This window comes from Symphalangus syndactylus, chromosome 6, assembly GCF_028878055.3.
Source record: "Symphalangus syndactylus isolate Jambi chromosome 6, NHGRI_mSymSyn1-v2.1_pri, whole genome shotgun sequence".
Lineage (NCBI taxonomy): Eukaryota > Metazoa > Chordata > Mammalia > Primates > Hylobatidae > Symphalangus > Symphalangus syndactylus.
In genome coordinates, this window is record NC_072428.2 from 38,741,743 (window position 1) to 38,753,995 (window position 12,253).

The 12,253-nt window shown below is 50.4% G+C and overlaps 1 protein-coding gene across 10 annotated transcripts in view; it reads left to right on the plus strand.

Moving 5' to 3' along the window:
• ABCC8 (ATP binding cassette subfamily C member 8) overlaps positions 1-12,253 on the plus strand; it is an 85,468-nt gene that overhangs the window by 44,091 nt on the left and 29,124 nt on the right. For 5 of the 10 annotated variants that reach the window (XM_055282240.2, XM_055282239.2, XM_063641928.1 and 2 more), the window contains 6 exons: positions 1,276-1,316; positions 2,541-2,686; positions 4,813-4,918; positions 5,012-5,194; positions 5,541-5,616; positions 6,330-6,435. In XM_055282240.2, coding sequence (XP_055138215.1) covers positions 1,276-1,316; positions 2,541-2,686; positions 4,813-4,918; positions 5,012-5,194; positions 5,541-5,616; positions 6,330-6,435 — 658 coding nt within the window. The remainder of the gene's footprint in view (positions 1-1,275; positions 1,317-2,540; positions 2,687-4,812; positions 4,919-5,011; positions 5,195-5,540; positions 5,617-6,329; positions 6,436-12,253) is intronic. The other 5 variants (XM_055282234.2, XM_063641929.1, XM_055282235.2 and 2 more) reach the window with 1 other exon arrangement.

The following is a 12,253-nucleotide window of genomic DNA, read 5'->3' on the forward strand; positions in this document are numbered from 1 at the left end:
GACCACATCTCTGATGTACAATGCTTTGTATGTACTGACTGCTGCAGGATTCTTGGAGTAAATGGGCAGTCAACTTCTTAGAATGGTATTGACCATCTGGACTTCATCAGGGTGTCCAAGACTTCGCCATTCATTAGACAGGGGCCATGTGCACAGGCAGAGCCCTGGCGTCTGGCTTCTAGCTCCTGACTCCTGGTCCCTCTACTTTAATTTGGCTAATGGCAGAACCAGACTCCTTCCTGGGCTGCCCTGGAAGAGGATCCTTGAATGAAAGAGGATAGGATGGGAAGGTGGCAGCTGGCATGGTTACCTTTTATGCCATGGGGGGGCTGCTCTTTCTGGAAATTTAGGCCTGGGGTCAGGGCACTGTTGAGCATTTTACACCCTAAGCCAGAGGAGGGGTGACGTATGGAGCAGGGCTAAGCCAGTAGCCCATGAGGTGTGATGTGTAGGCAGCACCTGGGGCTCACAGAGCCTGTTACCCATGTTATCTCTTCTGACCTTGGAAAGAGCTGGAGTGTATGAACAAGTATTTATAAGTTTACAAAAATCAAATGAGGAAACTGAGGCATGGGGAAAGTAAATGACATGCCCTAGGTTACACAGCTTATAAGTAACAGGGATTCTGCCCTTCTGTCACACCAAGTCCCACTCTCTTTTCTTCCTGGAGTCCCTGTGACTGATCTAAAGGCCACACGTTTAACAGAATAAGGAGGAGGCCTCTGTTGCAGCAAACCAGCTACCCTGCCTGCACACAGACTCTAAGGGACACCCTGCTTTAAGCTGTTCTTAGTTACTAATACCTCAGTGAGAATGAGTTTGAAATTTTCTCAAGAGCCATAGGAGATTAGGAAGCCTCTAAGCTTCATAGAGAGCCTGGCTTGGGGGGACACAGGAGCCAAAGGCAGAGGAAGAAGTGGCAGCTTGGTGCCCCCAGAAAGACATGCTCCTGACCTCACAGTTGGCCACAGACAGCCAACTCTCTCATCCTTCTCCCACCACTTTCCCATGGGGCTAACTTCACCCTGTCCACACGGAGTGACTTAACAGCTTAAGCCCCAGAGTCGGGGGCCGGAGTACCTGGGACAAGAGTCCTGAGGGAAATGGGGTGAGGAACTGGAGGTGCCACAGGGCTAGAGTTCTGCCCCTAGCCTACTGGAGCTGTGCCCCACAGGCTGGCCCCACTGGGCTGCGTTGCCTCCAGCCACACTGGGCATCTCCATGTGTAGCTGTCACACTCCTCCCGCTAAACTCCTCCCTGTGCTTCCTCTGCAGTTTTCATGAATACGGCCATTCCCATTGCAGCTGTCCTCATAGTAAGTGGATCCTTTCTCCATCTCTTGGGGGTAGGGTGGAGGGGGAGGGTGTCTGCAGTGACAGGTTGCCCAGGTTTGGTCTTTCTGCACCGGGGCCTCAGAAGACAGGCTCCACAGCCAGACTGAAAATAGGATCGAAAGTTTATAGAGGGTGCGGCCCCTCCCCAACTCCAGCCGGACAGGGGACTCTGCCTCCAGGCCTGGAAGACTGGAGGCTTAGTATTTAGAGAAATTAAACTTTCTTTTAAAAAATAGCTATCCAAATTTTTAATTTTTAAAGTGAAACATGTGTATTGTAGAAGCAATGGGAAATCTAGAACTGAAAGTGCAAAGAGAATTAAAATCACCCATAATCCCACTGGTAACATTTTTAATGTGTTTCTTTCCAGTCTTTTTTTAAGGCCTATGGTATGTCATTTTCTACAAAAATAGGAATGTGCTGTCCATGCAGTTTTGTAACCTGCTCTTTTAAATTTAAGAATATGCCACACACAATTCTCCATGCCGTTAAATATTACAATGGTGGCTTTCTAAAGCAATTTTGATAAAACTGTGTGTGAGCTGAGCCATGGGGGTCAGGCAGCGTGCTCCTACAGAAAGGCCTGGGCTCCTACGAGCCTGCAGCCGCCTCACCCAGCCTCCCATCCCCGTCTTCTGTGATGGCTGCAGTTCCTTAAAAAGATCTACTTATTTCCCCCGGGGCCGGTGTCCCTGAGCTGTGTAGAGTTCACAGCCTGTCAGGTACGCTTGGGAATTCACTTCCAATGTGATTTATTGAGCTGGTTCCTGGCCTGGCTCCTGGGGGAGCTGTGGGTAACAGAGACCACTGAGCTAGCCAGGTGGCTGGGGCAAAGCACTGCGCAGTTTCGTAATCACTCTGTTTATGTTATCCCGATGAGGACTGGGGAGATGAGCACCCCGCCTGCTGTCTGCAGAGGGGGCTGTGCTGACCTAACCTGAGGTCTCCTCCCTGCTTATTCCCAGCCAAGACTGGCCAGGACAGGGAGGGAGCAGCCCCTGCTCTCCAGCTTGAAGTCCTGAACTTGTTGGGGACGGTTCCATGAGATGACTGTGGGGATGATGAAGGTGTCTCCAACTGAAAGATCCTCTTAGGAGCCCGCTCTCTGCCAGCCCTCTCAGTTCCCTTCCAGTGCTGAGCGTTTCCAGTGTGGGAGGGACCCACACCCTGGGCCACCCTGACCTCACTTGTGCCTCTGTCCACAGACCTTCGTGGGCCATGTCAGCTTCTTCAAAGAGGCTGACTTCTCGCCCTCCGTGGCCTTTGCCTCCCTCTCCCTCTTCCATATCTTGGTCACACCGCTGTTCCTGCTGTCCAGTGTGGTCCGATCTACCGTCAAAGCTCTAGTGAGGTGAGGGGAGGGTCCGGGTGAGGGCACTGGGCAGGCAGGTCCTGTGTCAGCCTCAGGGCTTGCTCGAGTGATGGCCAAACCACAGCTGTCTGGTCCCGGAACACACCCCCATTGTTGGGCCTCGCTGTGGCTGGTCCTGGTTGGTCAGAGGGACATTGGCCTGTATGGTTTCCCAGCTCGCCATCCCTGAGCAAGGACTTGCTTACATACCTCCCAGGAGAGGGGACTCACTGTCACTTTCACGACAACTTAAAAAAAAAATCAGTGTTGAGCCAAATGTGGAATCCTCCTAAATTCTACCCACTGGTCCTAACTTCACCCTCCAGAGCCACCAAGAATGAGGCCATCCCTTCCCCACGTGGCAGCCCCACGGATATCAGAAGGCATCCACTGTGTCTATCTTTCCCAGGCCAAGTATCCCCTACCCTTTCCACAGCCCCTGAGCCCTCACAGCCTCAGCCAGTGAAACAGCTTCCCCCAAGCGCTGGGTCCTGCTCTGATTGGCCCACAGCTCTTAAAGGCTCCCACTTCCGGGCTCTAGAGCCTCATGGGGACTCTGCCACTGTCCCAGAGGCATTGCCTTCTTGGGAATGAAAGCCTGAAGGTAGAAGGCTGAGGCTCTGGCTGGGAAATGCCCTATCTGGAGTGAGAAGATGTCCTCGGGCCTCTGAAGTAGCTCTGGTTCCTTGAAAGCAAGAGCCTGTCATGCCTCTGTGGAGGGCTGGCTTGTTCTTACCCATGGCCAGAGGACCAGTCAGTAACAAATGTCCTCTGTGTCTTCAGCCTTGAGGAAGGTGACACCCCTGTCTCATGGGACCCTGGCAGGTCCTGGGAAGCTGGAAGGAAGGAGTAGCTGTTGGAATGAAGTAGCTGATAGGGTAGCTTGCAGGGGAAGGCTCTAGCATGGGTTCAAAGATGGAATGGGGCATAACTCAGCAAAATTATGCTTAAGGAGTATCTGACCAGGGAGTAGCTGGTTAAACAGGGATTAGCTCCCATTTCCACAGTCGGCTGTGCTGACTCAGTTTCTTGGCCAGGGTGTTGTGGGGTCTGATGATCACCCCTCCTCCCACCACCCACTCTCCAGCCCTGTGATTCTGTGTAGAAGCCACAGATTTAAGAATGCTGCACCTGCCTGAAAACTGTTGCACTGATCCCAAAGCATTCATATTTTCAAACACTCGGGATCCCACTGTTTCCAGGAAAGGAACACCAGAGTAGCAGAGGCCTTTTCAGTGAGGCAGCTCAGGCTCTGGCTGAAGGTGGGCGCAGGACACCACCTGAAGCTTCACCCCAAGAGAGGAGGGCCAGCTCCACTCTTCCCAGTCACTGCCTGCCGGGGAGGGAGGCTGGACAGGGGATTAAGGCAGAGCCTGGCGGTCTGCCCCTCCCATCCAGGGGGTGGCGCACAGAAAGAGTGACTCCAGGCCACAGCTCACTTATACCCCAGAATAACCTTGCCTGGGGATGGCTTGTCTGCCCCAGGCCTGTTGGACATTTAGCAAAAGAGAAGAAAGGGGAATACAAACAATCCTGAGCTTCCCAGAAAGCTTTCGCACCTCCAGGATGGGAGAGAATGAACTGGAAGAGTGAAGCTTCCAGTGCCTCCTCAGCTCCACAGGGAAATCTGAACAGGGGAGAGGGTAGGAATAGCCGCCTCCCCCATGAGTAATGACACCTCCCCCAGCAGGCTGTTATGGGGATCCGATTACATAATGCTACAAAACAGTTAACACAGTGTCTGGCATATAGTGTATGCTTACAAAATACTAGCTATTGATTCTTTACCAATCCTAGTCCTAACTAACCTTAACCCCGACCAATCCAACAGCAACCATCCTTCAGTTAATAATCCAGACTAACCAACATTAAACTAACCCTAAAACTAACCAACCCCACCTCCAATCCAGACCCCAACCTATTCCAGCTGACTGGCCAACCCTAGCAAACCCTGGTAACACCAATTACCTGCCCCCATGCCCACTGGTCTGCCCCCTTCAGTGTGGGCTTTGTGGGACTATACTTCAGGCCTGAGATCCTTCTCAGAGCTCTCTATCAGGCTGCACCCTCTCCCCTCCCCTCTGCCCCTGGCAGGGGTGAGGGGTGTCTCTATGCTTCCCGAGCAGCGTGCAAAAGCTGAGCGAGTTCCTGTCCAGTGCAGAGATCCATGAGGAGCAGTGTGTCCCCCATGAGCCCACACCTCAGGGGCCAGCCAGCAAGTACCAGGCGGTGGTGAGTGCCCGGCCTCCCCTTGCTACTCCCAGCATGGTCCTCTAAGGCCCAAAACTTGGGCCTGCTGTGTCGGACTTCTGCCTTTATTCCCAGGAAGAGGGGCTCCCTTCCCTACACAGCTCCCAGCCCAGTGGGTCCTCACCTCCAAACCACCCCCAGCCCCTCAAGGTTGTGAATCGCAAGCGTCCAGCCCGGGAGGATTGTCGGGGCCTCACTGGCCCACTGCAGAGCCTGGTCCCCAGTGCAGATGGCGATGCTGACAACTGCTGTGTCCAGGTGAGTCCTGCTGCCCCATGCCTGGCCACCCAGCACCAACTCCCAGAGGGAGCTCAGCACCTGGAAAGCCAGAAAGCTGCATGCTTAGTCCTCTGCAGAGGTCACCCTGCCCGCCTATAGGGTCCATAGGAGTCCAGAAACCAGGGACCACCAAGTGGGGGGACCCCCAGCCTTAGGCAGGGGTCAGCATGAGAAGGCCAGTCTCCCACTCCCCTGCTCTGGAAGTGATCCAGGGGCTGGAATCTGTCTTTTGGCTTTCATGGAGGAGGGGAAGCCAGAGACTATTCACACTGGGAAATGGCTGCCTTTCTGTTCTCTCCTGGGCGGTGGGACGCACCTAATGAAGATCATGGGAGGCTACTTCACATGGACCCCAGATGGAATCCCCACACTGTCCAACATCACCATTCGTATACCCCGAGGTATGGCCCAGTCCACCCCTCCAGCATGCCCCTCCCCATGTCCCATTGAATAACACGGAGATAAAAAGACAAAGCTGCATTTATTGAGTACCTACTCTCTGCTCATTCTTGGTGGATGCCCTGGGTATATTAGAGAAGGGGTAGGCTACATTCTAGAGGCTTCCGTGTGCTGGGTGGGAGTGCAGCACTAAGGACAGGGTAAAATTGCCAGCCTTAATGTCAAACCATCCATTGCAGACAGTATAGGTAATGCACAAAAAGATCAGAGGTGGGTAGTCAAGGAACGCAAGTGGAAGAGGTGGGGTTTCTGAGAATGGACAAAGTCCCTTGAGGCCATGAGGCAGGAGGATTTTCTGGCAGAGGCAGCCATGAGCAAAGTATGGAGGTGGGTTGGAGGTGGGACTCAGGATGGCGTTTCTTGGGACCACAAGGAGCCTGGGCTCACACTAGGAGCATGGGAAAGGAGAAGCGAGTGCTTAGGAAGGGTGGCAGGGCAGGAAATCAGAGAGGGGGAAGGACCTGGGGAGCCATAGGAGGATGTTGATTTCCAGAAGGAAAGGGTTAAAGAGGGAGAGGACTTGTTGGGGATTCTAGGTAGGAAGAAAGAAAACAGGGGCCCCAGGGTTGGGTGCATCTGTCTGTCTGTCTTTCTGGGTAATGATTGTTCAGACTCCCCCGGCCCCACTCCCATCTGCCACCCTCCCTCCCTGCAGGCCAGCTGACTATGATCGTGGGGCAGGTGGGCTGCGGCAAGTCCTCGCTCCTTCTAGCAGCACTGGGGGAGATGCAGAAGGTCTCAGGGACTGTCTTCTGGAGCAGGTAATAGATGTATCCTCGGGGCTCAGTGGAGGGGAAATCTCCTTTCAACCATCCTCCTCAGTTGAGGATGTACACACATTTATTGGAGGGCCCACTCTGTGTTCAGTGAGGACTCAATAAATGCTGCTAATTGATATTCTCATCATCATTGCTAGTACGTATTCAACTCTTACTATGCGCAGGTTCTTTGCTAAGTCCTTTGCGCGCATTATTTCATTTAATTTTTGTGATAACTAGCAAGGTCCATACTGTTCTCAATTCTCATTTATACAGGAAGGTTAAACTATTTGTCCTAATTCACACAGCTATTAAGCGGCAGAGCTGGAATTGAAACTCAGTTCTGTCAGACTCTGAATCCCATGGTTACACAGATGCACGGCGGTAATTTCCCAGTGCGGGAAATTGCAACACCAACATTGGTTTCCAGCTTGGTCCTGAGCTGCGCTGACATACGCACCATAAGTGGGTGTTCTGAAGATCCAGATGTAACCAATAAATGTTGGTTTCTGGGCAAAGATCACTGTCTTAATTAAACAGCCAGAACCCCAGGCTGAGTCAATCATGAATCTATTATTTATACCCACCTACTTCCAAGAAGCACTTGAAACTAGTTGATAAAAGATGCATGTAAAAATCAAAACCACAATGAGATACCGTCTCACACCAGTTAGAATGGTGATCATTAAAAAGTCAGGAAACAACAGATGCTGGAGAGGATGTGGAGAAATAGGAACGCTTTTACACTGTTGGTGGGACTGTAAACTAGTTCAACCATGTGGAAGACAGTGTGATTCCTCAAGGATCTAGAACCAGAAATGCCATTTGATCTAGCAATCCCATTACTGGGTATATACCCAAAGGACTATAAATCATTCTACTATAAAGACACATGCAGATGTATGTTTATTGCAACACTATTCACAATAGCAAAGACTTGGAAACAACCCAATGCCCATCAATGATAGACTGGATAAAGAAAATGTGGCACATATACACCATGGAATACTATGCAGACATAAAAAAGGTTGAGTTCATGTCCTTTGCAGGGACATGGATGAAGCTGGAAACCATCATTCTCAGCAAACTCACACAGGAACAGAAAAGCAAATACCGCATGTTCTCACTCATAAGTGGGAGTTGAACAATGAGAACACATGGACACAGGGAGGGGAACATCATACACTGGGGCCTGTCTGGCGGTGTGGGGCAAGGGGAGGGATAGCATTAGGAGAAATACCTAATGTAGATGAAGGGTTGATGGGTGCAGCAAACCACCATGGCATGTGTGTACCTGTGTAACAAATCTGCACGTTCTGCATGTATATCCCAGAACTTAAAGTATAATAAAAAAAAAAAGATGCATGTAAAATAAAACCTTTTAAAAAGGTAAGAAAATAGGAGCTGAGAAATGAAGAGAGTAAAAAGATGTTCAGCAACCTGGGCAGAGGACAACTACAGCCATCAACATAAAACCTGGCTTTGTGCCCTCTGGTAGCCAAGGGAAAAAGGGATCCCTGGGCTTTGGAGTACTCATTTAGGAATAAAAGTTGCAACCAATCAGCAGAAGGGCAAGCTTTCCCTACCAATCATTTCTAGGGGAAAATTATTCAAGGTGTCAGGTTTTTCATAAGCATGAGTACAGAACTGAGCAGGGAGAAAGACTTCGGGCCCAATGTCTGAATATCAACATGCACCCCCGTTTCCTGCATTTCCAAGATGTCTCTGAATGGTGTATCCAAAAGATGGCAAATTTCCCTCCTCAGTGGGGTCGTGGGCTAGCAGATGAGCCCCTTGGGTTTCCCATCACCTCCCATCAGGGACTGTGATGTCTTTGGGGGCAGAGGGGTCTTTGCCTCCATTTGCCATTTTATTTGGGAGATTTTTCAACATAGCCTGACTGGGAAGGCCCAGGTATTTGGTTTGAGATCATATTGCCTTATTCTGACTGCCTCTCCAGCCTTCGGAGGGAGGAGCCCTTTTCTGCTGTCCAACTGTGTGTCTGCAGCAAGAAGACAAGAGTCCCCAGTGCACTATGAGCTGAAGAAAGTAACCAATATTTATTGGGCACCTCCTATGGGCCATGCCCTTTGCTAAGTGCATTGTCAACATGATCTCATCAATCCTCCTACTAAGTTTAGGAGGGGAGTGTTGTTACCCCATTTCACAGAAGCAGAAACTGAGGCTCAGAGAAGTTGGGTGACTTACTAGTCAGTGTGTGGAGAAGAGACTCTGCCCATGTTCTTTCCCTCAAACCTGGTCACTGCTGGGGCCCCCAGGGCCTAGTCCTAAGGGTTATTGTCCAAGCCCCATGTAGTGGTCAGGCTGGATCTGGGCCCTCCTCCAAGGCAGGGCTTTTCCAGAAGGATTGCAGGGCTCAGACACTGGAGCTGCCCCTGCCTTGACCTGCTCAGCATGGATGTCAAAACCCACTCTGAACCTGGTCCCTTTGCCCTGCTTTCTTCTCCTCCCCCACCCTCATGCCCTCATGTGGCATCGTGCCTGCCTCAGGAGCTCTCTTTGTCCTATGTAGATGAAGCAGGCATGATTGGCAGGGGTCAGCTCTGCCCTGCCTTGGTCCTCACCTCTTCTCCAAGCTGTGCCAACCCTCAGGGTCTGACTGCTGCCCCAATCTCTTAGGAAACCTCTGCCCCAGCCCAGGGAACACAAGGAGCCTCTCCAAGGCAAAGGACCCTAAGTACTTCTTTTTTTTATTATTTTTTATTTTATTTTAGGTTCTGGGATACATGTGCAGAGTGTCCAGGTTTGTTACATAGCTATACATGTGCCACGGTGCTTTGCTGCCCCTATCAACCTGTCATCTAGGTTTGAAGCCCCGCATGCATTAGATATTTGTCCTAATGCTCTCCGTCCTCTTGCCTCCCACCCCCCGACAGTCTCGGTGTGTGATGTTCCCCTCCCTGTGTCCGTGTGTTCTCATTGTTAACTCCCACTTATAGTGAGCACATGTGGTGGTTGGTTTTCTGTTCCTGCCTAAGAACTTATTATAGGCCAGGCACTGTGCAGGCACCTCATCATCTCAGTCAGTCTGCACCAAACTCTGTGCAGTAGATATTATTATATCCTCATTTATCAGATTAGGAAACTGAGGTGAAGCAAGTTGCCCAAGGCCACCCAGCTGTTAAATGGCAGAAGTGGGATTTGAACCTAGGTGCTCAAGTGCATTGGTTTGCCACCATGTGCTCAAAGAGAAGGGGCACAAGAGCATCATGAAGAAAGCATAGCTAGCCTGACAGTCCAAAGGCCAGCAGTCGCTGTGGCCGTGACTCACACACACCTGCCTCCTCCCAGAGCTGCCACGTGGGTCCTCACAGCTCTGTCCTTATCAACACTTACTCTCCTTAACAGGTAGCCTAGGCCCCACCTCCCAGCTCTGTTCGAGGCTCTCAGAGGGGCAGTAGTGAAGGGGTCTCATTTCACCAGGATCCTCTTTGCTCTCCCGCCCAGTCCTGGTCCAGCTTCCCTTTCAAGCATAGTGAAGTACATTTGTTAGCTTGCAGCCAACCCTGGGAAATCATGAGAATTTGTTCCCAAGTCAACTCATTCTCCAGCATCCACAGTGACGTATTCACTCACCCAGTTGAGTGCCTAGTGTGTACGAGACCCTGTGACAGCAACAGGAGTGCAAAGGTGACTAAGACATGGCCCCTGCTTTTTTTTTTTGAGAGGGAGTCTCGCTCTATTGCCCAGGCTGGAGTGCAGTGGTGCGATCTCAGCTCATCACAAGCTCTGCCTTCTAGGTTCAAGCGATTCTCCTGCTTCAGCCTCCCGAGTAGCTGGGACTACAGGTGTACACCACCATGCCAGCTAATTTTTTATATTTTTAGTAGAGACGGGGTTTCACTATGTTGGCCAGGCTAATCTCGAACTCCTGACCTCATGATCCGCCCGCCTCGGCCTCCCAAAGTGCTGGGATTACAGGCATGAGCCACCGTCCCTGGCCGGCCCTGCTTTTAAGAGGGGAGAGGAGTCCTGGGCCTTAGAAAAGCACAGAGGAACCACAATTGACTCTGCAGTCAAGGAGAGCAGGCTCACTGCAGATGTGGTATTTGAGCCTTGAAGGATGAGTATGGTTTCATCAAGTAGAAAAGGCAGGGATGGGAGAGGGAGGTGTTCCAGGCAGGGGTGATGGTGTGGGCAAAGGCTTGCTGATATTAAAGAACATAGTTCTGTGCACCTGGAGTACTGGATGCGTGGGGTGCATTAGGAAAGATGGGACTGAAGAAGTGAACTTGGCTTAGATCCCATATAGTAGGTCTGAGAAGTAAGATTTAACCCAAAGGTTGCAAAAGAACCATGCTTGTGATAAAGGATGATGGATTGGAGAAACAGAGAAAAAGACAGACAGACTGTAGGAAGGGAGGCATTAGCAAACAATCATAACACAGTGTGAGGTGTGCATTAATATTCGCTCATTTGATGTATTGGTCGAGAAGAGAGGTAGGTACTGGGTTAGGAAACAGCTTGGGCAAATGCATGTGGAAATGAGAGAGATGTCAAGGTGCATTGTAGTGGCAGCCTCTTAAAGATCTTATGTTGTTTCTGGTTCACTCATTTCGCAAGTGAATTCATTTAGCAAAAGCACTATGGATACAGTGCTTACCTCTAGGAAGTAAGTTTTAGCCCAAATGCTGCAGAAGGATCATGCTTATGACAAAGGATGACGGACTGGGGAGAGAGAAAAAGAAAAGACAGACTCTAGGAAGGAAGGTCAGTCTGGAGCTCCTTATAGTGGCTAGGAGGAGAAGTCTAGGCAGATACGACTCAATTAGCTTCATCTGCTGTTTGTCTCTCAAAATCTAGACATGTGCACTGCTCTGGCTGGCCCACCTATCCTGGTCATTGAGTTAAGTGTGGGGGCTGTGTGTGGAGAGTCCCCCTCCATTACTGGCAGGAACTCCACACCTCAGACATTGAGTCCCAGGTCTGCAGGGAGAAGACATGCTTGCAAAGTGAGCTAAAAGCAAAACAGCCTTTGACCTGGCAAGCCTTCCCAAGTCTGCGCGCCTGCAGCCAGAGGCGAGGGTGATGCCAGGCTGCTGCTCAGATGCTTTTCAGCCATACCCAGGCCAAGATCTGGTGACCAGGCAGCCAGAAGGAGTTCCAGGAGGCACAAGCAGGAAGTTTGGGGATTAGGAAGTGCAGAATGGAGAATGCTCTGGGGAGATGGGTGCTTTGTTGGTACAACTGTTCGTTTATTCCTCCAGTGACCACGTGAGCAGTATGGCTGCACACGCAGGCTCTGCAGCCAAGTTGCCTGGGTTCACATTTGGTCTCTGTGCTTTGGAAAATTTCATAAGCTTTCTCTACCAGTTTCCCTTATTACCCATGAGATTGATGTGAGGATTAACCTAGCATGTAGTGAATATCCTATAAATATTATTATTCAACAGTGTACTTCTTTGCCAGGAACAAAATTCCCTTGTTCCTCTTTAAATGTCCTCCAGTCTGTCTCCTGGGAAAGATTCTTGTGAGCTCCCTGGGGACAGGGACCATATTTTATTTGTCTCACTGTATCCGTAGTGCTTTTTGCTAAACGAATTCACTTGCTAAATGAATGAACCAGGAACAACTTAAGACCTTCAAGAGGCTGCCATTATAATGCATCTTGATATCTCTCTCCTTTTCACATGCCTTTGTCCGCGCTGTTTCCTAACCCAGTATTTCACTACCCCTCTTCTCCATCAATATTTGGAATGAGCAAATACCGTTAGTGCATACCTCACATGGTATTATAATTATTTGCTAATGTGTCTGTCTCCTCCATGACTCTGAGCTCCTTGAGGGATTATTCCATGTT